The sequence below is a fragment of the Corvus kubaryi genome, unplaced genomic scaffold (genome assembly GCF_017639235.1).
Source record: "Corvus kubaryi isolate FWS band 111438036 unplaced genomic scaffold, C.kubaryi_AGA036_p1.0 65286, whole genome shotgun sequence".
Taxonomy (NCBI): Eukaryota; Metazoa; Chordata; class Aves; order Passeriformes; family Corvidae; genus Corvus; species Corvus kubaryi.
The window spans coordinates 63,504-89,691 of NW_024581891.1; the positions used below are offsets into that span (position 1 = coordinate 63,504).

The 26,188-nt window shown below is 41.1% G+C and overlaps 2 protein-coding genes across 10 annotated transcripts in view; one reads left to right on the forward strand and one right to left on the reverse strand.

Annotated features, from left to right (window-relative positions):
• The window catches only part of LOC121673224 (neuronal membrane glycoprotein M6-b), a 44,933-nt gene extending 21,524 nt beyond the window's left edge, over window positions 1-23,409 (forward strand). For 5 of the 6 annotated variants that reach the window (XM_042046344.1, XM_042046342.1, XM_042046346.1 and 2 more), the window contains 6 exons: window positions 9,167-9,353; window positions 12,775-12,931; window positions 16,059-16,230; window positions 18,108-18,181; window positions 18,489-18,554; window positions 20,895-23,409. In XM_042046344.1, the coding sequence (XP_041902278.1) occupies window positions 9,167-9,353; window positions 12,775-12,931; window positions 16,059-16,230; window positions 18,108-18,181; window positions 18,489-18,554; window positions 20,895-21,044 (806 nt within the window). In that variant the 3' untranslated portion in view covers window positions 21,045-23,409. Of the gene's footprint in view, window positions 1-9,166; window positions 9,354-12,774; window positions 12,932-16,058; window positions 16,231-18,107; window positions 18,182-18,488; window positions 18,555-19,252 lie in introns of all 6 variants that reach the window. The other variant, XM_042046343.1, reaches the window with a different exon arrangement.
• Window positions 13,839-26,188, reverse strand: part of LOC121673223 (oral-facial-digital syndrome 1 protein-like) — a 40,592-nt gene continuing 28,242 nt past the window's right edge. For 3 of the 4 annotated variants that reach the window (XM_042046338.1, XM_042046339.1, XM_042046337.1), the window contains exons 21-23: window positions 25,731-25,901; window positions 25,016-25,086; window positions 13,839-14,477 (exon numbers count right to left, since the gene is read on the reverse strand). In XM_042046338.1, coding sequence (XP_041902272.1) covers window positions 14,363-14,477; window positions 25,016-25,086; window positions 25,731-25,901 — 357 coding nt within the window. In that variant the 3' untranslated portion in view covers window positions 13,839-14,362. Of the gene's footprint in view, window positions 14,478-23,838; window positions 24,032-25,015; window positions 25,087-25,730; window positions 25,902-26,188 lie in introns of those variants that run through there. The other variant, XM_042046340.1, reaches the window with a different exon arrangement.

Below are 26,188 nucleotides of genomic sequence, written 5' to 3' on the forward strand. Positions count from 1 at the left end.
CAAGGGAAGATATTTTAAATGGCTGCACTTGAAGAAATTAAAAGTTTTTTAGGCAGCAATTAAATCTCTCTGAACAGGTCTTGAGTAAAACCAACCTGCCAGTGATGGATTAGCCACTGTGAAAATGCTGGTCTTTGCTCCTGTCACTTAGATTGGAGGGAAAATGTCACTTCAGTCCCAACACAAATCCCTGCTATAAGATGCCTCCCCTCAGCACTGGCCTACAGCTCCCCACTGCCGGGTGGGACTGGCTGCTGTGCTGAAATACCCTCTGCTGCTTTGACAAGACACGTGATTTCTTGGGTGCCTTTGTCTCCTCCGTCAGTGTCCAAATGGACCTCACTATGAGGGCACCTCTGTGGCAGTCCTCGTGGCATCCACCTCTTCTCCCAGCGTCTCCATGTACAACATGATCTCACTTCCCTAATTTAAGCTTGAATTCAGCACTTGAGCAACAAGGGAAGAGTCAGTGTGGGAGATTCACTGCAGTGCTGGAGCCAAGACATCCCCGAACACCTGCAAGCTTAATGAGCCTTTCAAAATGCTAAAACAATTTTTTCCCCAGAAAGCAAAGTACCATCTTTTCTCTAGAAAGAGAAACTTTGCAATAGTTGTTTGACATGAGCTTAGCTGTAGGCACTATTCCAGGTTGGGTGGGTGTTGTTTGCTTTATGGGAATATTTTTTTTTTTTTTTTTCCCCTGAAACTTGCTTCCCCAGATGCTGGGAGGTGTTTCAGCTGCTCTCTGAGCACATAAGGGCATGTGAATGTGGAGTATCTCATTGAAACAGCCTTACTGCTCCTTTGCTGAAACAAGCTCAAGTTTTGGGAATGATGTGGTGAGGATTCAGCTGGGGAAATACCTGCACGAAAGCTGTTGCAGGGCAAAGGACTTCTGCAGTTACAGTTCAGGTTTCTTATTACTCCTCTTGTTCCATAGTTGCGTAAATGTCTGGGAAGATCTTTGCATCTTCAGTTATCTCTTAAATTGAGAATTTGCCTTCTGAATCTGAGATCTGCCATGCTGGAATACGCACACCCCCACACCCAGACACACACACTGGTTTTGGCCCTCAGCTCTAGGGAGAGAGAGGTTGTGTTTCTCGTTTGCTTCTTTATAGTTTAGGGAGGAGTCAACTGGGGAAGCGGTCGATAGCGGTGGCTGAAATCCAGTGTGGCAAAAGTCTTGCTCTTCTGCTGAGTGCTGAAGGCTGGTGGAGGGTGAGGTGAGTTACAGCTGGCAGAAAGGTGGAGCTAAGAGTTTCAACTCCAGTCTTCCAGGTAAGATGTTCACCTTTGATTAAAGTAAAAGTCAGGTTTAAAAATCATGTCAGCCAAGTTACAGGTGGGTCTGGAGGATGGTTGGATCAAGGAAACCCAAATGTCCTTACAGATTTTCACAGAGCTGTGGAAGTCGCTCATGGAACTGAAATGCTTAGGTGCCTTTGTATTTCCACACTGTGCTTGTCTAGACCTCCAGGCATTTGGATATCTTTGGCAGTCTGCCCATTGCTTCATCTCTTTTACCTCTCTACCTTGAGTTTGTCCAAAATCATTGCCTTGGCTGGCACCTATTGAAGCAGCAGTTCCTGCATGTTGACCCTCCAGAGCGTTTTTCCAAGGAAACAAAAATAAGGGAAGCGAGGGGAGGGAGGCCAGGGCAAGGACAGAAAGGAAGGAGGGACGTCAGGCCTGTTGAGCAGTGAGTTGTTGATGTGTCGGCTGAGTTACAGCCCCAGTTTGGAGCAGCAGCTGCCCTTGCTGGTACAATGTGTTTGAACTTGGAGCTCTGTGTGCCAATGAGCGCTTCCACATGCTCAGGCGGCACTGAATCCCGAGGGTTATTTTGGATAGTAAAATACTAGAACAAGTCTCCAGGAGAAATAGCACCAAAGCTTATATCAATAGTGCCTGATCTGCCCCTTATGTGAGAAGTCTCTCTCTTTAAATCACCAGCTTATTTTTTTCCTGCAGAAGTAGCTTAAGGCTAAGAAATATCCCTCCTCAACAATTCCCACTGAAACCTGTTTGAAGTAAGGCCTTTTCCAAAATATAAGTTAGATGTTTTTCTTCTGCTGTGGATTCCACTGTTTCATGGGCCAAAAGTAAAACAGAGAAGACATAAATTAAAATAAAATTCTGCCTGACCTTTGTCCAAATGCAGTAAAGAGCTATTCTCTCATCCCACCATCTCATGGGACAGCAGCTTCTTCCTGTGCAGGTCCAACTCCTTTCTCTCATACAGCAAACACCTGGGATGGGCACTTGCAATAACTATGGATTTAGTGATTCCTATTCTATTGTAGTAGATTTCACTGTTTGAAAAAGATGACTTCAGAACACCTGTGAGCTTAATGAGCCTTGCAGATGTTGGAATGATATAGATGGGGGGAGTGTGTGTATTTCACTAAATTTGAAGAAGGTAAACTGGATAAGGCATGTAAAAAACCCATTCAGATCATCTGTCTTTGCATGAAACAGGTTTGGTTCCTGCAATGGGAGTGCAATTTTTTTTCCTATAAGAACTGCTGATTTGGGAAGAAGAGATTTGGAGAGAAAAAAAAAAAAAGATGGTTATGATTACTGCTATCTGTTCTTAGAGTCTTCTCTGCATCGTTTAACATCATCCAGAAGAAACAAATCTTGCCGTGGTAAAACAGCCTTTTCTCCAATTTGAACATCATTTTTTCTTTAGTGAGAGAAAAAAAAAAATAGCTTTTGCTATGGATGAACATTGATAACCTCTGAAAGGTTGTTTGGTTTGTTTGGACTTTTTTGTTTGTTTGTGGGGTTTTTGTTAATCATGGTAGAAAAAAAAAGTGCTTGATTTGAAACCTGTGCTTACTGTATTTTTGGTGACAAATTCAGGAGTCACTTATTATCATTACTCATACAATACCACAGAGATACTTGGTGCTCTGTGGATTTGAAAAAGGGTCTGATAATGGTTCCTCCAGGCTGTGAGATGCTTGTTCTTAGTGCGCACCAATTCTCTTGCTTTCTCTGTGTTGGTTTCCAGCACAGGAGGTGTGAGCAAGGACTTTTAGTTCTCTTCTACACATGAATATGGAAGCATCTAATGGATAACAGAGAATAAATACCTTCTCAGAAGAGGGGAACTAGCTGTATGACAGTGCTGAAACCAAACATCTTGTATCTGTATCAAGAATAACTGGAGAAGTTACAATTAATGCTGATGACCTTCAGAAAGGAGCTAGTTGTTCTTCAGGTAGCTCTTAAATAGTAGAGATTGGGATGAGATTTACTGGATGGATCAGACCACCCCAGATCTCACAGGTTTTTACTTGGAAGTAGCATCTTGTGCTGGCCACTTTGAAGGATAACAGAGATGTCTTGCTGCATTTCAGGTCTGATCCTTTGTGGCAGCCCTGATGGCTGTGTTCTCCAAAGGTCATGTCCCCTCCATCACAGGGACTTTGCTGGCCAGGAAGGAGTTATTGATTAACAATCCTGGAAGAGGGGAATGCAAATACAGTGGGGAGATTATCAATCTGGCTAGACTAAAGTGCACTTATATTAAGTTTTCTGGCTCTCATGAGTTAAATTCTGTATAAGTTAATTTTACAACTTCTTATTTGTGTTGGACAAAAAGGCAAAATTAGTAAATACTGAGCTTGAAAGGAAGTTTTCTGTGGAAGAGCTTCAAGAGGTTTGTGGGAGGAGAAGAAAGGATTTTCTGTATTTGAGCTTATCACTTATTTAGTCTGTTTAATGTTAATCCAGAAGTGTGGTGAGTGAACATTTATTCTAAGTAGTAACAGCAATTTTAGCCGTGTGTCGTGTTCTGTAAATCAGCAAAATTTAAGATGAGCAGCAATGGGTAAGGATAGAGCTTGGACAAAGACTTCCATGTGATTTAATGCAGAGCCTTTTTATTTTAGTATCCTTACCAAAGTGTGGAGAGAAATTTGTCACAGGCTTTAAACTTACCCTTGTAAGGTTAAATGTTTTATCTTACTGTGTTGCCACTGACCCTTGGCTGCAGGTGTGGGTGACAGATGTGAGGAGTTATTGCCAGATATTGGCTTAGTCCCATGCAGAGAAGAAAGAAGTACATTCCAGTTTTGTTTCTGAGGTATTAGTCTATTCCCACATCCCTCACTGCTTCTCCCATGGCTGCCAATCATGCAGCATGTAGGAAAATGTACATCCTAGCATGCATAAGCCATTCAGAATGGAAATTTTAAAAAATACGGTGGGTGGCAGACAGTAAAATTGGCATTTGCTTTCATTGACATAAAGTTCATTTTCTGACAAAGATCCATGGTGATTTAGGACTCCAAGGGTATTATTCATGCTTGGCATTGAGTAATCTTCAGCACTGGGGAAGCAGGAGGTGAGAGTCAAGTAGTGAGTTGTCCTCTTACATTTATTTGTGAATTGGGAGTAGTGCTACCAACACTAGGCTCCTGTGGATGTGTAGTAATGAGCCCGATTTATATGTGATGGCTACATTTAAGATATTCTCTAGTGCTTTCATCTGAGGTGTTACCTAGTGCTTTTTTTCCCTTGGATTTCTTGCAACCTTCTTTTTGTTAAAAGAGTTCCTCCCCACTTGCTCCCTGAGCTGTGGTGCTGAAGCCAACAGAGATTGTGGTTCTGTGGTGGAACATGATGTGCAATTTCTGCCATGTATTAACTGGGCTGGTGTCTGACAGGCCAGGATTTCCTAAAATGCATTACACAATTACAGGAAGTGAGTGGTGAGGAGAAAATGATGCCCATTGCTTTATCTTTCATGTGAGGGAAAGAAAACAAACTTCTAAAGAAAAGGAAGTGGGAACTAACTCATGGCAGACAGTCACAGGATCCTGGAGGTTTAGTTCCCTGAAAGGGAAAGCTTTTCAAAGCTCCTTTCAGGTTTTCTTGGTTCCTTGGTTTTTTGTTCCATAGTGACTTTGGCTATGGGCCTGTGGTTAGTACCAGAGGTGCACTGAGGTACTCGTTCAACCTAGGAGGTGTTTGGAACATTAGACAACAGGCTGGTTTTCTGTCCAGGAGGTGTGGATATTCCTTCTTTACATCATGTTTTCCATGCTTTGCTTTGAGGCATGGCTTTGTGAACATCTGCCTGTCCCAGCTTTTTAAGTCTGGGCTTGAATGATGTATGATCTTCCTAGAGCAAGCCCTAGGAATAATCAAGGAAGCTACCTGATCCTATTGCATTGTCTTTTGTCATTTCCAAAGCACAGATTTGACCTTAGTAGGATAAGGTAGTCCAAGAACTGCCTCTTCTTCTTTTTTTATTTTAAGACCACTTTCCATTATTTCTCTATTACCTTGCTGTTCCGAGTTTAAATCTTAAAGCTGTACTTAAAGTACCAATGGAGGTTTAGCCACACAGTCACCATTTGGCATGGGAAATTGAATGGCTAAGCCCCTGCATATATGCAGTAGGCTATACACTGCTGGGCAGATTGTATAATTGTTCTTCATACATTGAGCAACTCATTGCCGATTTATGTACATATGTAGGTTCATCCTTTACCAATTTCCTGTGACTGATAGCTTCCAGGAGTTTAAAAGAATAGCTGGTTCCTGTTTCTTTCTCTTCTCTTTATTTTTGTCCTTTAGCAAGAATATTTGTGTGTGTGTGTGTTTAATAGCATTCATTCCCTAGAGAATAATCTCAGTCTTTGTTTTAGCTGGCCTCCTTCTGAGAGTGTGTTAAATCTGTAGCCAAGATCACAGGCAGCTCTGGGCAAATCATTGGGCTGTTATTAACCTGCCTCCATGGCAACTGCTGCTCGCCAGCCTGAGGACAAAAAATGTTTTTATTCTGCTGAGTTGCACAAAAGGTTCTAGTGATGCCTCGTACAAAATGGCCATTGAAAGGGGAGATGCAGTGATGTGTGTTTGTGCTGTACAGTTTCATATTTAAATCATTTTACACTGTTTCATTGGAAGTGGGTATACAGCTGAACAGTTCAGTGTTTTGGCCATATGGAAAGTAAAAACTAACAGAAAATTGGAGCTGAACTTATTTTAATACTACTTATTTTTGTCAGCTTGAGTTCACAGGCCTTCAGCCTGCAGTTGTCATCAGAGTATTAGCAAGTTATTTTGTGAACATGAGCTAGACAAACATCATCCTGGGGTTTCAGTTGTACTGTGTGAAGATAGTTGCTGACTTGGAGTTACAGAGAGAGAACATAAAGGCTTCCTGGAAAGCTTTCTAATTGTTTTCAGAAATCCTCTGCTTTGCTTCAGTGCTTCTTTGGGAAGCTTGGTACGCGTATCTTAGTTCTTGATGAGCTTCAAACTGTAGCTGGTTTTGAAAGCTGCTCTTAGCAGTACTGTTTTAGTCTTCTGTTAAAATCATAAAATCAGTTGTATTGCTCAGGCTAGGCATGGCTTTAATCTGCTCATAAAGAGTGTTCACAGTGGGATCTGGGGGGGAGGTCTGGCAGCCCCAGCACTGCGATGAGGTTGTGTCCCGCAGTTAGTTACCCTCTGGCAGGAGGCTGTGTAGCTCTGCTGTCAATTTGGGTGCAGAATGACTACGTGTGGATGGATGCTGTCTCTTGGAAACATGCTGGTTTGAGATGCTTCATGTGCTTGCAAGATGGCTGTGTGCTATTTCCAGGTGTACCAAAGTCTCTCTGATTCCTGCTTTAGTCTTGGGGTCAAGGTGAGTAGTTCCTGCAGTTCTGCATTTGGGCAGTTTTCTGTGCCCAAAATAATGTGGTTGCTTTAGACACCTCTGAGGTTGTCCCTTGGCTTTGTTCTGCACTGAGAAAATGAAAGCCACCCAAATTCTGTGATGCCTTTTTACTTGGACTGCAGAGGAAGACAAAGAGTATGGCCACAAAGACGATCTGTGCAGCTGCTAGTTGCTGAGAGGTGAGAGGGGGTCTGCCACTGTTGCCTTGTGTTCGAGGGTCTGTGGATTAGTGGCAGATAATTGTCATGTGTTTGAGTAAGGGATCCAACAAACTCCTCAGGGCAAATGTTCTGCCAGTAGCCTGGAAAGCTGGCTTGGCGGTATGGGGTATTAAGCATCACTCCTGGGTCTACACCAGTTTTTAGTTTTGTCAGGCTGCTACCATTTTCTGAAACCAGCAGCTTTTCTTTTGGATCTTGTCAGTCTCTTGGTTTTGCTTCCAGCTGTTTTTATTTCCTGTCTTTGATAGGATCTTTCTGCTAAGCAGTCTGTGGGATCAGCATGATTTAGGTGATCAGCCTCTACACACTGAGCAATGATCAGGCGTTGGGTCTCCTGCTTTAGGAGTGTGGCCCGAAGGGTGGTTTGTTTTGAGCTGGACTGTGACCACATGTGTGTTGTCTGCTGGGTCAGAGCATAGTTAGTCTTGGATAATCTTTCATGGCTAATCCTGCACCAGGTGCATTTCTTGAATTAACTCTGGGAGGTTTGGGCCTGACCTGGGAGCAGATGCTGCAGAGGTGAGCCAGCCTCACATGTACGGCTGCTCTTGCATGTGAGCTGCTCTCAGGCAGGTTCCCCAAAGCAGAGGATTGCTCTGCAAGGTCTGGTGTCTGAACTCAGCTCTGGACCTCTGTGATAAAATGAAACTCAGAGATGATTTCCTCTGATAGCGTGCATTTGGATTTTGTTTGGCCTGTTACTGCCGAGCTGCAGTGTTTGTTCATTTGGCAGTATTTTTGTCATGAAGATAGTTCCTACTGAGTGGACTCCAGCTGTGGGTAGACTATAAAAACTTCCCAGGCTTGTTTCTATACAATTAAATCTTGTCTGCAGTTAGTGAAGTGGTGTTTCGTAAGTCATTTTGATGGTGATAGCTGCTTAAGCCTGACTAGGGCACTTGCTAGTGACTCTCTAAAAGAAGAGTTTCTCACTTATGAAATGGGAAATCTTTCAGTTATCGGATACATATTATTCCCCAGTGCCTCACGGAAGTGCCTGCTCTGCAACTCATTCATTAGTGGGAAAGAGAGGGGGATAAAAATAAACTTGCCTCATGTGGTGGCTGGAGACTTGCTGATCTTTGTGAGGAAGTTTTTGGGTGGGAAGATGTGATGTGATGTCCTCATTTGCCAGCTGTCTCCGTGCCTTCAAATGCTTTGTCCGTGTAGCGCCTTGCCGTAGCAGCAGTGGCTGTCCTGCGACGTGCGATGCTGGCCACTCCATTAAGCATTGTCTTAATGGCTTGTGTTTTGTGCAGTTGTATGAAATGCACATTAATGGAGACAGCTTAATGCCATCACCCTGAAGTAATGAATTGGTATGGATTGCCATTACCATTATAGCGCAGTTAAAAGCTGTGTTTGTTTCCGATTTACATTTCCCAGCTTTGTAAGCAGATGGGTTTTCAGGCCACGCAGTTGGAAGGAACCTGGCAATTCAGCTGCAACCTCCTTATTACAGTGTTCATACAAATAGCAGCTCTGGGGGGGTGTTTTGTTAACTCAGACCAGTTAAACAATGCATTTCAGTTGATTACGCTACTGCAAACTGTATTCAGGGATCACTGTAAATCCTGTGTATCCTATAAAAAGCTGGAAATGTATTGTCTGTGTAATACAGCTTCATACAGCTGCCCTCGACAAAAATTGTTACTCTTTGGAACCCATTCAATTTTTCTATTGTTAAAGTGTCTGTATCCCTGTAACCTCATATGGATTTATATAAAAAGATAACTTGAGAGTACTGGGAGAGTGTAGGGTAGTTAGGTTTTGCAGACCTAAATTTATTCATCTTCCAATGAAAGTGCAAAATACCTCCTACTTTTCCAAAAGCCTTTATTATCTTGAGTATTTGGCACTCTGGCTCGCAGAGTGTTGCCATCATAGCTGGTGCTCCTGCCATTAGTAATGCTGAAACACGGTGAGTCCTGGATGAGCAGCTGAATTGCGATGGATCACTTTAGACAGTGATTTTTTTTCTTTTTCCATTTCATAGGCTGTCTCATCGATCTCCTCTTGATCCTGTAAAGACAGAAGCACTCAGCCCACTTTCTGGGCTTTGAGTCCATACCAACAGATCTGTAGGTCACTGCTTTAGAGGGTGATGCTGTCTTGTACCACCTATAGATTTTTTGCTTAGCATGTCAATGCCTGGGCCTTTTATTCCCTGTGGCTTTTACCAAGTGGAGGACGAATGTTCTTTTCCTCATAATTTGCTTTTTGCTCATGACCTTTCTTTTGCTTTCTTTCTTCTGCTTAGGTTGCTTTGAATGTTGCATTAAGTGCCTAGGAGGAGTGCCATATGCTTCGCTCGTGGCAACCATTCTCTGCTTCTCGGGGGTAGCGTTGTTTTGTGGCTGTGGCCACGTGGCACTCACGGGAACTGTGTCTATCCTCGAGCAGCACTTCTCCACGACTGCCAGTGACCATGCTTTGCTGAGTGAAGTGTAAGTATGCCTCCCATTCCCGTTATTCATCATAACACCCTCATGCTAAATAACTAGAGATGGATTCAGACCTCAGTCTCCGCCCCTGAGTATTAGGTTGCTTGTTTTTGTAACAGCACTCAGTCATTTATTGGTGCTCGCATACAAAGAACCAAAGTGTGTATCCTGGTACACCTGTTCATATTGGGACCAGTATTATTTAATATCTTCATCAGTATCATAGACAGTGGAATTGAGTGCATCCTTAGCTGCTTTGCAGATGACACCCAAGCTGAGTGGTGCAGTTTGCTTACCTGAGAGAAAGGATACCAGCCAGAGAGACCTTGAAAGCCTTGAGGAGTGGGACTGTGTGAACCTCATGATGTTCACCAGGGGCAAGTGCAAGGTGCTGCACATGGGTCAGGGCAATGCCCAGTATCAATACATGCTGATGTACTGATATACAGATGAAGGGGTTGAGAGCATCCCTGCCAAGAAGGACTTGGGGTGCTGTTGGATGAAAAGCTGAACATGAGTTGGAAATATGCACTTTGCAGCCCAGGAAGCCAATTATATCCTGCGCTGCATCAAAAGCAGCATGACCAGCAGGGTAAGGGTGGGGATTCTACCCCTTTGCTCTGGTGAGACCCCACCTGCAGTGCTGCATCCAGCTCTGGGGGTCCTCAACACAGGAAAGACATGGACCTGTTGGAGCGAGTCCAGAGGAGGCCACCAAGATGATCCGAGGGCTAGAACACCTCTCCCATGAACACAGGCTGAGAGAGCTGGGGCTTTTCAGCCTGGAGAAGAGAAGGCTCTGGGGAGACTTTACAGCAGCCTTCCAACACCTAAAGGGACCTACAAGAGAGCTGAAGAGGGACTTTTACCAGGGCCTGCTGTAAAAGAACAAGGGGTAACAATTTTATTCTGAGAGTAGTTTTAGTTTTTGTTGATGACATAAAGTTGGAAGGGATGTCAGGAGTAACAGGGAAGCATGGTTCTGTCTATCCCTCTTCAGAAGAAGCTGGACTGGTATATGAGAAAAAAGAGAAAAAACTGGAAAGATCTGCAAATGTAGCCTTTGGACATAACCATTGGTGAAATACTTGGGTCTTTTATGTTCCTGAGGCTCCTCTGTGAGGGCAGAGGAAGGCCTGGAGTGCTGCCTTGTGTCCCATGTCCGGCAGCCAGTCTGGCTGTGCGTGCTGTGATGAGGGGCCCCTGTGACGAGCACGGTGGGCATGGCACATGCAGGGGTGCACAGGCAGCAAGCAAGACACAGCTTTCAGGGTGATATTTGAAGGCTTTGGTATCAGGGCCATATGCAGCACACTTAATTCTTACTTTCTTTTTGATTTCTCTTGTCACTGACTCCTTTTATACGCTTGCAGGCATAGACCTGCCAGTTTGTTGCATGCCCTCTGAGCACTGGTGCCAGTCCCACAGCACCATTTCAGGGCTTCTGCTCTCCACAGGACCCTCTGTCTCCAGACTTGCTCTGGGCCTGCTCCCCACTGGGGTCCTGCCTCCCAGCACTGGACACGCTCAGTCCCTGGTTGTGGCCAGGCAGTGTGTCCCCAGCTCCAGGGCATGAGCCACCAGGGCCCTGCAGTTAGACACAACATTTAGTAAGAAAATGTAAGCAGCTGTTCTTCAGCAACTGGGTAACAAAACACCCTGTGCTTGCATCAGTCTCCATTTGAGCAAAATAGAAGAAATTGCAAAAGCAGCAGTAACAGGCAGCAAGTTTTATGGTTTGGAGAGTTGTTGACAATGGTTCTTGTCATGTCAGCACCAGCAGCTGGGGAAATGCATAATTCCTACCAGAGCAGCTCAGGGCTCGGCTCTGGGCGAAGGGGGTAGCAAGGGAGAAGTGTTAGAAAGGGGCAAATAATTTCAGGCTACAGAGACATTAAAAAAAAAAAAAGAAAAATACATTAGTAAGACACCCTATGGAATAGACTTTTTAACCCCTTTTCCTATTACTGATTTCTGGTAGCATGCATTGAGTCTCTCCTGGACTATCAATGATGGTGAAATGATTTCTTCTATACTCTCTGAAATCCTGAGTTAATTTTTTTGTGCTTTACAGCACAGGTGAAACAGACGTATCCTGTTATTTTTTATCAGGTTGGAAAACAAAGATAATACCTCCCACATAAAATTTTAAATGAGCAATATTCTATTTTGATACAAGGGTAACATTTAACTATATAAATGGTAGTCATTAATTTTCTTTAAGCTAAAACATTCAGATGCTCTTTGGAGATCTATGTTAGCAGCTACATTGTGGAGAGTGGCAAGAATTGGGAAAAAAAAAATCTGAGGAAAACATTTATCCTCAGAAAACTGGTAGTGTGGATGTATAAATTTAACCTCTTGGTTTTGTGAATAGCTTCATCCAAAACAACCATTCCAACAATCAAATTCCTTTTAAGAAGTTCTGGAGTAATCATGCTAATAACGAAATATGACTTTTGGAGACCAGAAGTGTTGTATGGAAGATCTGGCATTCTGGTCCTCCAAAACAATTAGCTTCAGATACAGAATCTGATTGATAGTATTTAGAAATCATTCTTTCCATCTACCTCTTCTAGCTAAAGGAAAAATACTGTTAGAATGTCATTGCAGATGGTAGATGTTTAAGGAATCAAAAACTTTCTCAAATACCATCTGAGGGAAGTGCTTATACCATGTGCCCTGAGATGATCTTCCTCTAAGTGGTTCCAGAATACCTAAAGTGGAAGTGTTTCCTAAATAACTCTTTCATTTTTTAAGAGAATTTTTAACATTTTGAGGCACTCAACACCGCTGTGACTTAAAGCACTGAAACTACCAGCTCACTTGGAACTACCCTTCCAGGCTGTAGAGCAGTCTCAGGAGAAGTCACTGCGTGTTTGCTGAGTTTTGTATCAGACAAGTATTATTGAATTTAGAAATTTTTGCAAACTTAATTGGATTTCACAGGTGGAAATGATGAATTTCAGGGACTGCTTCCTTTCCCTAAGCCGAAGGAATGGCCACAGAGCCTGGTAGTTCAGTCAGGGGTTTGGCTCCATGCTTTGCCATTTCAAGGCCCTGCTTTGTCCCTGTCAGACATTCCCAAGTGAGGCGTCAGGATCAGTAAGAGGAAAAAGAAAACCTTCATAGTGGAGGCATGAAATTGCAGCTTTAACCTGGTGACAAACACCAGTCAATGTAAGGACTGCAGCAGCAGCCGGGGATGCTCGGGTGGGTGCAGGACTAAGGCGCATCAGGATTGCTTACCTGGGAAGGGGCACAGTCATACCAGTGTTTTCCTGCAGTCCGCTTGCTTAAAATGCTAAGGAGCCTTGAACTTTGTTTCTAGGAGTTATCTCTCACTTATTATAATTTGAGAGGACTGACTTTGTTTTTATAGGACTGAAATCTAAGTGTATCTTTTTTTTCTTTTCCGTTTTAGAATACAGCTAATGCAGTATGTAATCTATGGCATTGCATCATTTTTCTTCTTATATGGAATAATCCTTTTGGCAGAAGGTTTTTATACCACAAGTGCTGTGAAGGAGCTGCATGGAGAGTTCAAAACAACAGCCTGTGGCCGCTGCATCAGTGGAATGGTGAGTGGGATCAGAAATGAGAACAGCAGTCTTTGCTGGCTAAAACCTTGGGCTTGGTTTGACTCCTGGGTTTTGAACACCAGGATATTGCTGCCTTCTTTGTTTAACTCCTTGTGGGTGGTCAGGGTCAATCCATGTCTTGGTTCTTCTTTGAACTTCAAGGGTGCTTGGTCAAATCAAACTGCTGCAGATGGGCTGGGTGGGAACTGCCATAGCCTCCCCTGACATAAAGCTGAACCCACTGGTCTAAACTAAACTGGGGAGACTGCTAATTTTAAAACCTTAAATGTGAGCCAAAATGAAATTTGTGCTTTTAAACGTGGAACACTTGAGTGATGCTTAAAGGCAGACTGTAAAATGGCTGTGGTTTGCAGAGCTATTTAAATATCAAACTGTAATGGCTCTGACTTCCATAGTCAGTTGTGCTTGAGTGTCTGGATCCTTCAACAAACAGTAATGAATGAATGAAACTTCGCAACATCTTTGCACTTGAATCAAGTATTGATTTGCAGATGGCAAAAGGCAGACAGATAGAACAGCAAGGCTTTTTCACAAAGCCAAAGCAGTTGGAACTCTGAAGTTACCAGCCATATTCTCTTCCGTATACTTCTGTATTTGAAGAAAATTGTAAGCAAAGTTTAACTAAAAATAAAACTTCAGCTTCTCACCCACATTGTCCCCAAGGGCACACCGTGCAAGAACAGCCATAACTGCATTTCTGAAAGAAGATTTCAAAGCTATTACTGAAAATCTGAATTCAAAGCTCGTAGTTATGGAGGAAGCTAAGCAGTATGACAGATCGCCCACGGGAAAGTGTGGGTGAAAAGAGAAGAGGCTTTTGATGTGATTGTTGCATTTTAATATACAGTCTAGATCCTGTACTTAAAAAATATGTACTTTCAGCTGGTTAAATACAAAAGAAATGCATGTTTATTTTCATGAGAGTTAGCAATTTTCCACTGTGCTGTTGGGTATTTACTGAATTTTTTGAGAGCTAATAAAAATAAGGCATCTGATAATTTTCTAGTTAAGCAGCTATTTGCTCAGGTTTTTTCTAGCAAGCATGGTCTTCACCAAGGAGCAAAATTAGATCTGTATTTTCAAAAGATCCAAAATAAAATAGAAACATACACATCCATGCATCTCATCAGTGCAGACAATTCCTTGTGCATTTGAGTAGTTGCAGGCACATGATTGTCGCTGCTTATACAAACACCAGTGTGACACATGGAAATACAGCAGAACAACATGTTTTCACATTTATCCATATTTGTCCACACAATGAAGGAGAGAATTTACCATCTGAGTAATGGCTTAGAGCTCTTGTAAGATGCATCAATGTTTGGTGGTGACAGGAAAAGTGCCTGTATGCTGCTGTGTAAAACCTTAGGGCAAGAATAAGGTTTGTGAGGAGATAAAATACTTAACAGACTAGTGACTGCAGCTGGGTACAGGCAACAGGCTTTTGGACATCCAGGGATCTTCTGCCACTTTGATCAAGAGCTTCTGTACTTCTTCTTCTTCCATTACATTGCTGAGCAAAGTCCTGAAAGACAGTCCCATCTTGCATAAGGTTGTTACAGAAGAAAGACGTCCATCTTCCCTAAATTATTTTTGTTGGCTCTGGTAATGCAAAATAGCCATTTCCCACAGTTACCACATTAAATGTGAGAGTGAGTCTATTTTTTCCTGGCTATTTTAGGAGTTAAAGGCTTTGTGCACTTCCTCTCATGCACACTTCCACATACACATATGCAAACTCATGGTTCATTTGTAGTGTATTTACAGAAATCCTTTAACCTGGTCCACTTTGTCCTTCCCAAAATCCAAAGAGAGGATTTTCAATTCTCACACAAAACATACAGGTCTGGTATAGGCGCTAATATGAAATAGGGTATTCAGCTGAGTTGTCTATAAATTAAAGTCTAGCTGGGGTTTTATGGGCCATAGCTTCGCAAGAGTTTCCACCTCCCCACACTCCACCCCCGTTGGCTGAAACCTGATCAGTTGTTCAGCTTTTGCTCTAACACTTGCCTGGTTATTCTGGAAAAAACCTGGGGGGATGCAAACTTCCACCAGTGCAGCATTAGTTCAGTCCCTTGGTTCTGGGTCAGGCTGAGAATCCTCCTCCCTGAGAGCCTTTCCCATCCTTGCTTTTGTCCTCTGACACTAAGTTTTAAGTAAGACAGTAGGACACCAGTGCTTTACTGGATTCCACCTACAGCTAAGAGAACAGCCGCAGCTAACAGTGAGAAGAGAGCACAGAAGATGTAACAGCATTCCCCCACCTTCCAAGTAGGATCCAAATCCTAGTCTCACCAGGAGGGGGGAGCTAGGAACTGATGCCAGAACTACTGTTTCACCATCACACTTAGAAGAGGAGGGGAAAAGGGACAGGGCTCAGTGGGAGGAGGGAGCTGGAGATTTCCAGAGCAATCAGTGCCACATCTTATATCTTACCAAAGAAAATGCATGTAATGTAGTTTTTTTTAAAAGAGCAAACCCAAACCAGCAAATTTCAGTGGACAAATCCATGATTCTCTAATGTGAATTAATTAATTTTCTGCTTGGCAATGTGTATTAGACCAACTCAATCCTTCGGATCTGCTGTTAACCGTCATGGTATGTTTGCAAAAAGAGGTATTTTCAAATGTTACATTCCAAATTGATTTCAATAAATCAGGGAGTATGGGAGAGCTCTGTGAGCATTGATTCACTGTGTGGTTTTGATTTGTAAGTTGTACAGAAATGCTGGTATATTATAGTTAATTTAAAAAAAAAACCTTAAATTGATTTTTGTTGGAATTTATTGGTTTTAGCCTACGACTAGCATCCCTGCTTAGCTGAGAATCTTGAGAAATCAATGGGCTGCTCTTTCTTGAGGGCAATCTGTTTACTCAAGCAGGCTGATGAAAAAGGAAATGCCTGAATTACTTTCTCAGTAGCACTTAAACTACCATAGTATTTGTAAGCAATGAGGATACTGATTTTGTGTGCTTGGACACCAAATGTTTTCTTATTTGAATTCTGAAAGTATGCTTTAAGATTATTTTGAAGAATTTTAAAGGAAAATTTAAGTAGTCTTTTCAAAGAATAAACACAAAGTGTTTGTGTTTTCTCTGCCCAGTTTGTTTTCCTCACCTATGTGCTTGGAGTGGCCTGGCTCGGGGTCTTCGGCTTCTCAGCTGTGCCTGTCTTTATGTTCTATAACATATGGTCAACTTGTGAAGTCATCAAATCTTTTCAGACAAATGTGACCGTGCCAGGGGACCAGATCTGCGTGGACATCAGGCAATACGGTACTCGTTTTAATCCCCATTAAAAACTTCATCCTTTCTCTTCAGTCTTTCCTCAGTAGTTTTGTCTCAGCCTTATCAGATGAATCAAATGCAAAAGTATCTTCTATCTCTGAATGTGCTATTACTTTTCTAATTAATTCACATTACACTGATCCTTTTCCAGATGCAATCAATTTCACTGAAGTGACAAGTCACTTATCTGAAATGATTTTGTAGTGGTTTCCAATACTGTTATATTAGGTTTGAAAATAGATCAGCCTCAAAATAAACTTCTTGGAAACAGTGCTGAGAAATAAATAACCACATTGTGGGTTTTGAACCCATATGCATATATTATGTTCTTTCAGAAAGCTGTTTTACATTTAAAAATGAAGTAAATGTCTGAATGTTGCTCTGAGAATTACTTTCAGTTAAAAAACCAAAAACCTGCAATTAAAAGTCTGCCCATAACTAATAATGAATTAATGCTACTTTCCAATGACATGCAGAAACCTAAGGAACCTGGGACAATAACTTAAAATAGGGTCAGGCTTTTCATTTCTTAAGGTGAGTTTTTCTTCAAGTTAATCTTTTTAGCTTCCCTTGTGCAGAAGATCTTTTGTCACCATTACTTTTGGCTTCATTCTAGCTAGCATTTTCTAGGAATGTTTCTTTCTTTGGACTAAGTCATTCAAAGCTGAGAAAATGGATTCAAAGTTGAAAAAGTAAGAAAGCTTGGCTTTGCTCTCCTGTCCGGGTAAGTCCAGTAGAAGAAAAGATATACTAATTTTAAAAGCAAGAAGTCTTCAATCAGTTAAACATTTACATTCTATTTTAGCAGCTCACAGCAAGAGGCTGGGAAGACATTTTCTTCAGCAGCAAAGCCTAGGAGTGAAGGGAGATGTGCTCCTCCACCTTCCTGTTTCTTCTGGTTGTTTTGCAGCTGTATTTGTGCTGTATTTTTCCCCTGATCAGTAAAACCATTTGGGTTTCAGTGCATGATGGGAGAGAGCAGCTCCCTAACAGACAACTTGTGTCACTGAGCTTTCCTCACGTTTTTGGATGAAAGTGGTAGCTGAAAGGCTGGAATTGTATACAACAGTTGCAGAGAAGCAGCTGACTTGGAAGTCAATCCTATAAAATCTTTCTGAAAGCTGTGCCATCCTGAGATAATTTCAATGACCTGCTGCTTATAGAGTTGCTAATTCCAACCAGCTGGGTGGAAATGCAAAGTTGTATGGGGAAACAAACTGGGTTTCTCTTAATTCAAGTGGGTTTTGCTTAAGCTTTACATCTGTTATAGGCCTAAAAGTTTATTTTTCATCTGCTAGATTCTGTTGACTTTTCAGACTTTCAATCATGTAGGAAAAGTAATTGGGAGTATATGAGGTGCAGCAGACTGAACTTTCTTGTAGCAGTGTTCACTTGATGCTTTTTACCTATTGGAACGAAACCAGAAAAAAAATGCTGTAATTCTTCCCTCTAGCTCTATATTCACACCCTTCTACAGTAGTTTCTTCTTCAAGTAGAACCTCATCTAGTAAGTGTTATCCTGAAGGTGCCAAGTGCCTCTGAGATGCAGATTCTCTCTTCTGTGCTGAGTGGGGGAGTAGGCAGAGTGTGCAACTGGACCCAAAGTGCAAAAACCCAACCAACTGTTTGGCTGCCAGATGGGAAAACCACATCTGAGAACATGCCTTGGCAGCAGTCCTCAGTGTGAGGAGAAAGCATAACTTGAGGGAGTTGTTTTAATTCCTGCTGCCAACTCAAAGCTGTACTGGTCAACGTACAGATGCCCAGAATGGGAACACAACTGGCAAGTGGGTGGAAAAGATGAGAGGAACAGAAAGTGTGTGTTGATTGCTGAAATTAGTGGTTTCTTTTCTGTGGTATTTCAGGTATTATCCCTTGGAATGCTGTACCTGGCAAAGCCTGTGGCCCAATTTTAGAGAACATCTGCAACACAAATGAGGTATAGAAACTTAACCTGTGTGCAGCTTTTGACTACAGGTCACTTGGGCACCCTGTAGTAAATACTTGATGAAAGTTTTTGGAGAGAACTCATGCAAGGAGTGTAGAGAGATTGCTTTAAATATAACACTGAAGCAATTGTTACATCATCAAAAAAAAATTATTTTCAGTACATTTTTATTTTCTAGAGCTTTGCTACCATGCTACAAAGACTGTTTTATTATCCTTACTCTCTAGAACACTTGAAATGCATTTTGTACTATTCCTAATGAATTACTTCAATGTTTTTAACATGTTTTTTTCTCTAGTTCTACATGTCTTATCACCTGTTCATTGTGGCTTGTGCTGGAGCTGGTGCCACTGTCATAGCATTGGTGGGTAGTATTTTTTGTTGTTTTATAATTTAAAATGTTAATTTTAGGCTTAAGATGCTTTTAGATTAAATTTTGTGTATATTAAAAGTAGTGATACTAGACATGAAGGAGGGTGAGCTGTAATCACCACTATTTGCTGCTATGGTTTGGTCATCACAAGTCAGCAGGTCCCCAACTTTTGCTTTAAGAAGTCATCTTAACCCGCCTCCCACATACTTAGGAAAAAATTATTTGCATGTCCTTTCAAAATCCTACTTCTGTCCACTGTTTCTGCTTTTATTTCGACTATTTATTTTCATTTTTGTAGTTTATTTGATCAGCTGCTTGTAACCTCTTGGTTTCCTTTGCCTGGACCCAGGCAGATTGACTGGTCCAACCCTGCAGTGCCTGTTCCAGGTAGCGGCTGGGAAAAGGGACATTAACAAGATGACTTGTTCCTATGTCTAACACTTCCTTTAGTGGCCAGCTGCTAACCTTGTGCCAGCCAAGCCCAATACTCACAACTGGTTGACAAAATAGCCTTAGGGTTTGTGCTGGGTTATCCTCCCCAGAGAAATGGCAGGTTATTTATCTTGCATCTTCACCCTGGAAGGAGCTCAGAGTAACATCTGTTGTAAAAGTATCGAGAGTTGCCCAAGTGGGCTTGAGCCGTCACCTTGTTGTATCTTACTCTCCTGTATTTTGTTCTCTTCCACCAGCTGATCTACATGATGGCTACTACATATAACTATGCTGTTTTGAAGTTTAAGAGTCGGGAAGATTGCTGCACTAAATTCTAAATTGTATAAGCCCAGTAAAAAGCTGCATTGCGTAGCTTGAAATACCACTGACACCCTAGACTAAAAGTCTAGCTTTCTGAATTTTGTTACAGTAATTGTAAATAGCTTCAGTAAGCATCGTTTAGCTTATCAGATTAATGAAATGACTTCTTGTATATGAACTATGATGTGGATGAGATCTGGCTATCTTTTCATGTTGAGAGGATTCAGTTACTGTAGGGGCGTTTATAAAGCATCCTTCTGAGAAGGGGATGTTTTCATTTCAAGTCTCCACTTGATTTCTAACAGTCATCTCAAACAAATACTGGAACAGTTCAGGGTCAGATGTACTAATTTATTCTCCACCATGAACACCAAATACAAATACCCTCCAAGCATACAAAATACATATGGTGTGAAAGCAAGGGAATAATGAAGTAGTGCCAGTCTATTTTGGCAGAGATCAGAAGCCCAGGTATTATGAATTAATTTGCTTCTATTTCCAAGTGATTCCATGCATGATGAAATCAATTATTTTCTCTTACTCTTAAGTAAGTGCCGAATGATACCCTTTCTCTCAAAAAATAAATCCTTGTCTTAGCTCTGCGTAAAACAATCACATTCTTTCTTTTGGACCCTGAACTAGTAAGAAACAGCATATGAATAACTTCTGTTCTTGTATGGCTGCACTTTAGTAACTGATTTCTCAGTAGCCAGATCTCAAAAATGTAAGTATGACTGCACAGGAAGCAAAACCATGCATAGATCACAGGGACCTTTTTACAGTGTTGGGGAGAAAAAAGAAGGAGAAGTGAATCAATGTTTTCAGATGTACATGTTTTTGCATGAAGTATGGGCAAAAGAAGTTGGCAAGAGACGAATGCACAAACTAGAACAACAAACACATAATAATTTAAAAAAAAGGAGCCATTTGCTATATACAATATAAAACTCTTCACCTGAGGTTGGACAATGGAAGTTTAAAATGTAGCTATAAAAATACAAGATTAAGACTTCTTAACCCAGAGATTGCATGCTTTTGCTTAGTTTTGGACTCATGTTTTCATGTTTAATTTTTCGATGTGTTAATGTAGCCTTGTTCGCATAAATAAAACAGTTCACAGTTTCAGGTTTTTTTCCAGGGGGAGGGTGGAATTCTCATCTGCTTGTTGGGGGAAAAGACCTGCCGGGCTCTGGGCTTGGATATGCATAAACACCACGACCTTAGAAAGCAGTTCTTCTGAGCACCTCGTAGTTTACAGATTCTGTATACTGCCATGTACAAAACTGTTTTCCTGCTTCCCCCCATTCTGCATTTTAATTGACCCGTACAACTCTGTAGCTCATTTTAATATCCTTGTACTAACTTTCTCTAAACTGTGAATAACTGAGTTATTAGCATGCCAAATTCTAGAGATCTTTGAAAAATAGCCTCTGTGCTTGTTTTAATAACAGAATGCTTATTAACGTAGAATAACTATTTTTTTGGTCGTTATTTTAAAGAGCGTCTATTAATCTGACTAGCAGCTTGCTTTGCCTCTTGACATGCTCACTCGCCATCATGCTCACCCTTCTCTTCCAGATCCACTTCCTCATGATACTGTCTTCTAACTGGGCCTACTTAAAGGATGCAAGCAAAATGCAGGCCTACCAAGATATCAAAGCAAAAGAAGAGCAGGAGCTTCAGGATATCCAGTCTCGGTCAAAAGAGCAACTCAATTCTTACACATAAATGTTTGCCACAGTAATTCAGCAGAAGAATTCTGTAGCTCTGACAAATCAGCAAATAGCTGCTCTGCAGTACAGATGTGTGTCTACCAAACAAAATTAGAAGTGTAAAAGCTTCACATTCCAGCTCCTGGAAAACTTTTTTAGGGAAATCTTCCCATGGGTAATCTTCCATCCTTTCTAACAGAGAATGGATGGTTTATTCCAGGCATTTTAAAAGGCAACACTTTACAAAAAGTGACCAAATTATTCTTCTTTGAGACTTGTGGTATTTAATATTTGACTTGTTCTACAGCATGCCGCCCTGCACAAACGCTGGCAGGTGCCAAGCAGGCAGTAGATCTGTGCAGACCTCAGGCACAGGCATGGCCTGCGACTGAGCACCTCCCAAAGGAACCCGTGCCCAGCTGGCATTTCTGAGAGGAGCTCGTGTTTGTGTGGTGGCACAGCTGCAGCACCTCCCAGGTTGCAGGGGGGCTGTTTGGGAACGCCCCTGCCTGGGCCACGGGAGCAGCTCCACTCCTGTGCCACACGCATCCATGATGAGGCCGTCATGTCCCTGTGCTCACCTGAGTGTCGAGCAAATGTCCCAGTTTCTAATCTTTTTATTAACTATTTAATGGAATGTAGATCCCTGGATCTGGATAATGATCCCCTTCTTTGAAAATAAATGTCAGCTTTGCCTTAATATTTATTTTCTATAAATGTCTTAGCATTTATACAGTGGCAGGAGACCATTATCCTACATTTTAAGTAAGTGAAAGTGTTACCTTATTAAAATGACACTGATCTGACTATTCCAAATGAGCGGATGAGAAAGTTTGCAGAGTTTTACACTAACAATAAAATTTGCAGCCATAAAATACAGGATGTCCACCTTTCTCTATCTTGGTGCTTAGCAAATTTATAGTCAGTGCTTATATGTTTTCCTTTTTACAAATTAATTAGCACACTAAGAAAACATGGTGTTCAGAAAAAAACCCAACAAACAGACTGGTGCCATTTTAAAGTCATTTCCCATAGAAGTCTGCCTTCTAATTAATGGTTTTTTTCAGAAGCATTCAGTGATATCTTGAGTATTAGTGATGGTATATTTGGTGTTTGTTCTATATGATATATATATATATATATATATATAAATGTTGGGGGGGAAAAGTAAAAATACATCATTCATTTGAAAAAATTAAATATTCAAGTCATACCCCTGCTAAGCTGATGTGTGGTTTGGTAGTTTTGACTGTTTGCTGAATATACATCAAAGGAAGCACAAATTCCTTCAAATCAGTATTAAGAGAAAAGGCATTTTTTTGGGGGGTATCAACTTCAAATATAATTTCTTTTGTTAAATATTGAAGTCTAATTTGACAGTTTCAAAAAAGGGGCAAAGTTGATTGATGTAGAGCAAATATGACAAAATAGCCTAGTGTATGTTCTTACCTGTTGCATGAAGGAGACATTTCTACAGCAATGCAGGTGATGTTCTAGCCCAGTGTTTGCATAAGGGTAATAATGGAGGCAGTGTCTTAAAGCCTAATTCTTTTCTAATTCAGTGTAGCTATTACTGGGAGTTTTTGAAGTTTTGTTTAAGTAGTCTAATATTTTTATGTAAAGAGCATTAAATTTTGCTATGTATAAATTTTTGTAACCTAACAGTGAATCAATATTTTCTATCAGTGCCAAGGGCTTCCTGTAGTTACATCCAAGTGTTAAAATAAATATTTGTAGATAATAGACAACACTTGTGTATGCTTATTTGAACCCAGACCTACAGCTACTCCATGGCAGTGCATCTCTAGGCTTTACATCTCTATCTGAAGTGAAACAGCTTCTGTTCCAGAGCTCCCTGCCCTCCTGCATGGGGCAGGGCTGCCCTGCAGGTGCAGCTGCAGCTGTGTGCAGCATGCAGTAGTGGTAGTTGTTCCAGGCCAGCATAATGCAACAAGCACTACCCCTTCCCAACATCCAACAGGAGCAGTCTCTCAGAAATTCTGTAAAGGCCAGCGTGACTGCAACAGCAAATTAAGCAGCATGTAAAATTAAGAGTAGCCACCACTTCACATTTTAGCTTCATTTCAAAAAGCAAAGTTTGGATCTGTCACGGTTTTGGTACATTGTGTTTCAACATCCAGTGAATTCAAGACAGAACTTTGTTTTTTGCCCCTAAATTCTGTCAAACTTGGCTTCATGTTCTTGTAGGTTAGGTCAAGATGAGCAGCCTCAAATGCAGTGCAAGTTGTAATATATGCTGCCACCCAAAATTACTTCATTGATAAAAACTACTGTATTTTATACTGTAAATAAAGTTTAATGATCTTGCCTATAATCTACCCACAAAATACAAAGCTTAAATAAAGATGAGTTAAATAGCATTTTTATTTTAATCTTTCCGTTCTGGGCTGGTTAATACCAACGAGGTGATCCATGAGAGGGGCTGCTTCTGAAAGTGGCTGCCCCTGCCACAGCAGCAGAAGGGGCACCTTAGTTTGGGTCTGTCACGCTCCACACTCTGAAACTGTGTGAGCCAAGTGCCTCCACAGGACACCTTTAAAAGCAGGTGATGATGATGGAATTTTTTGTTTCTTCCACCATACTTTGAACCATTTGGAGCAGAAGGGGTTGGGGGCGGGGGTTGGTAAAGTTGACAAAGTTTAGAGGAATTCAGTGTCAATACAAATCTACCCAAGCATACTGATCAGTTTTTGTTCCCTGCTTTGTTATTTCTCCCACCCCACCCAAGGGCTTCCTCCTGGATTAGTAACACATCAGGACTCACTGTTTGAAGTCAATGACTGAAATGGTGAAACAGATCAAAATCGGCTTTATTAATTTATAATTGCACAGCCTGCAATGTTGGTGCCTAACATTTATTACACACAGAAACCTACTGTAAAAACATCTTTCTCATAATAAGAATAACAATTAAAAAAATCAGTAGCTATTGTTCACCAGAAGCTTTCATCCACATCTCCATGAGAAATGTCTGCAACACTACTGATTATAGGAGAGAGGAAAAAAAGGTGTTATGAGTCCAACGTAGTTTATCTTAAATCTTAATACTCATTTTAAAGCAATAGTTAAGAGACTGCCTTTGCTGCAATTCTCTTGCTGTTTCAGTGAACTGCTGGCAATAAAACCAGCCCTAAAGGAGGAGGATCTGGGCCTTCATTAACTGAAAGCCATCACCTGTATCTCAAAAAGCAGAGCTATCTTCTGTTGTGCTCACCCAGTGAAAACAACACAACTGCTGCCAATTCAGGAGCAGCAGGGTAGGGCTTGCTATGTTCAACAGCACATATAATAGTGAATCATTCCTATGGTTATGGTGAACCTTTATGGGTTTTTTTTCTATCTGCTCCACATTTTTTGCTTATTTTGAATTCTCCATCTTCAAAGAAACTGAAAGATTTGATGGAAGATTGTTTGTTTTATCGTTTGCAAGCAACTAAAACCTACATATCCTTATTTATCAATGTGTAGAGAGAACCAGAGGAAACGCCTGGGCTGTTGTAACTCAGTGCAGGCAGCCAAAATCTCTGAATAAAGTGTGTTAAAAGGCCACGATGCTACTGAAAAGTCAAAGCTAGGAACACAGACCATGGGCGAGGTGCAGCACAGACAAACCTTCACCCAGGGGGTCATCACATAAGAACAATCCCTCAAACTCCAGCTCTCTGTCAAGGAATTTGGATGCTGCTCAGTTGCAGGTAAAGAGTTGTGACTGCCACAGCTACTGAAACAGATCATGGAGTGCAGCTCTCAGCTGTGAGTTCCAAACAGTGCTTAACCTGCATGTACAAGAACTGGAAAGATCCTCAATTTTTCCAACACACTTGCTTTGATTACTAATTTATGTTGCTTTTTAAGGAGGCAGATGTCTCTTAATGTAATTCATATTAAATCTATGTATTAATTTAGAATTTATTATTATTATTTGTTAATATGGTGTTCTAGAAGTGATTAATACAGGAGCCTTACCTGTCATCCTTTTCAGTAGATAGAAGTCCTTCTGAAAGTGACACTTCTCTTATGTCTTCTTTTTTTGAATCCTGGCAACCAAGAGGAAAATACACTTTCTCTAACCAGTTCTAAAGTCAAAGTTTAAGTGACTCTAATAGTATCTGTATTTTGAAGGCACATAACTGAAAATAAAAATCTTCTGAATGACCAACCCTATTTCTACAAATGCTACATTGGACCTAGAATAGTAACACTTTGGAAATTTAGACTGGGATCATGTCTGAAGAAAAGCATCCTGCTTTCCCTCACTGAAGTAATACCCACCCATACCTCTTCTCTAAAAGTCCAATTTTCCATTTTGCCAGAATAAATTCTATCAGTTCTGTTAGAGGAACACAAACTGACCTGTGTAGGTTCAAACTGTATTTAAACGCAGTTTAAGCTAAAAATTGAGGACATTTAAATACTGTCCTGGTACCTTAAAAAACAAAAAAACTTCCTACCCAGAGAACACCAGCAACCCTTATAGAAGAAAGTTTTCAGTGTTTTTTCTTTTGGGTCATCACACTTTTCCAAACATTACACAAATCCAGACACTCTGCAGGTTGTTACATAAAGTTTCTACATGAAGAAAAACTTAAAAATGTGAATATTGTTTTCATTCCTAAGCATGCCTAGCAAGACACAAATTCGGTCAATAATATTTTTGGAACTGTGTTTTGAGAGTAATCACCTTGTTTGCCAGTTCCTGCTCTCTGCTCTGCTGAATTATTCTCATGTATTTTTCTAATGGATTTGAAGGAGGATCCTTTACATTATTTTCAGCACCAGTGTTACTATGCTCAGATTTTACTTCCCCTTTATCTTCTATTTCTTCATCTGTTTTCATTGAGTCTTGGATATACTTTAAGACACAAAAATAAAAATTAAATACTGATTAGGAAAATATATTTATACCTTAGTACCTGCAATAAATGCAGAATTTCATGCTAACCTCAGTAAAACATACCAGGCTAAACAGCATTAAACAGGACCTAAAAATCCAGAACACTACATAAACAAACATGGAGTGTTTAAGCTCAAAGGGATTTAAGCAAACTCAAGGTCTCCTAATACCCTCTGCTTTCCAGAGTACCCTGGACACCCTGACAGAGGTTAATGAACAGATGGACATTAACATGTTCTGGTGGT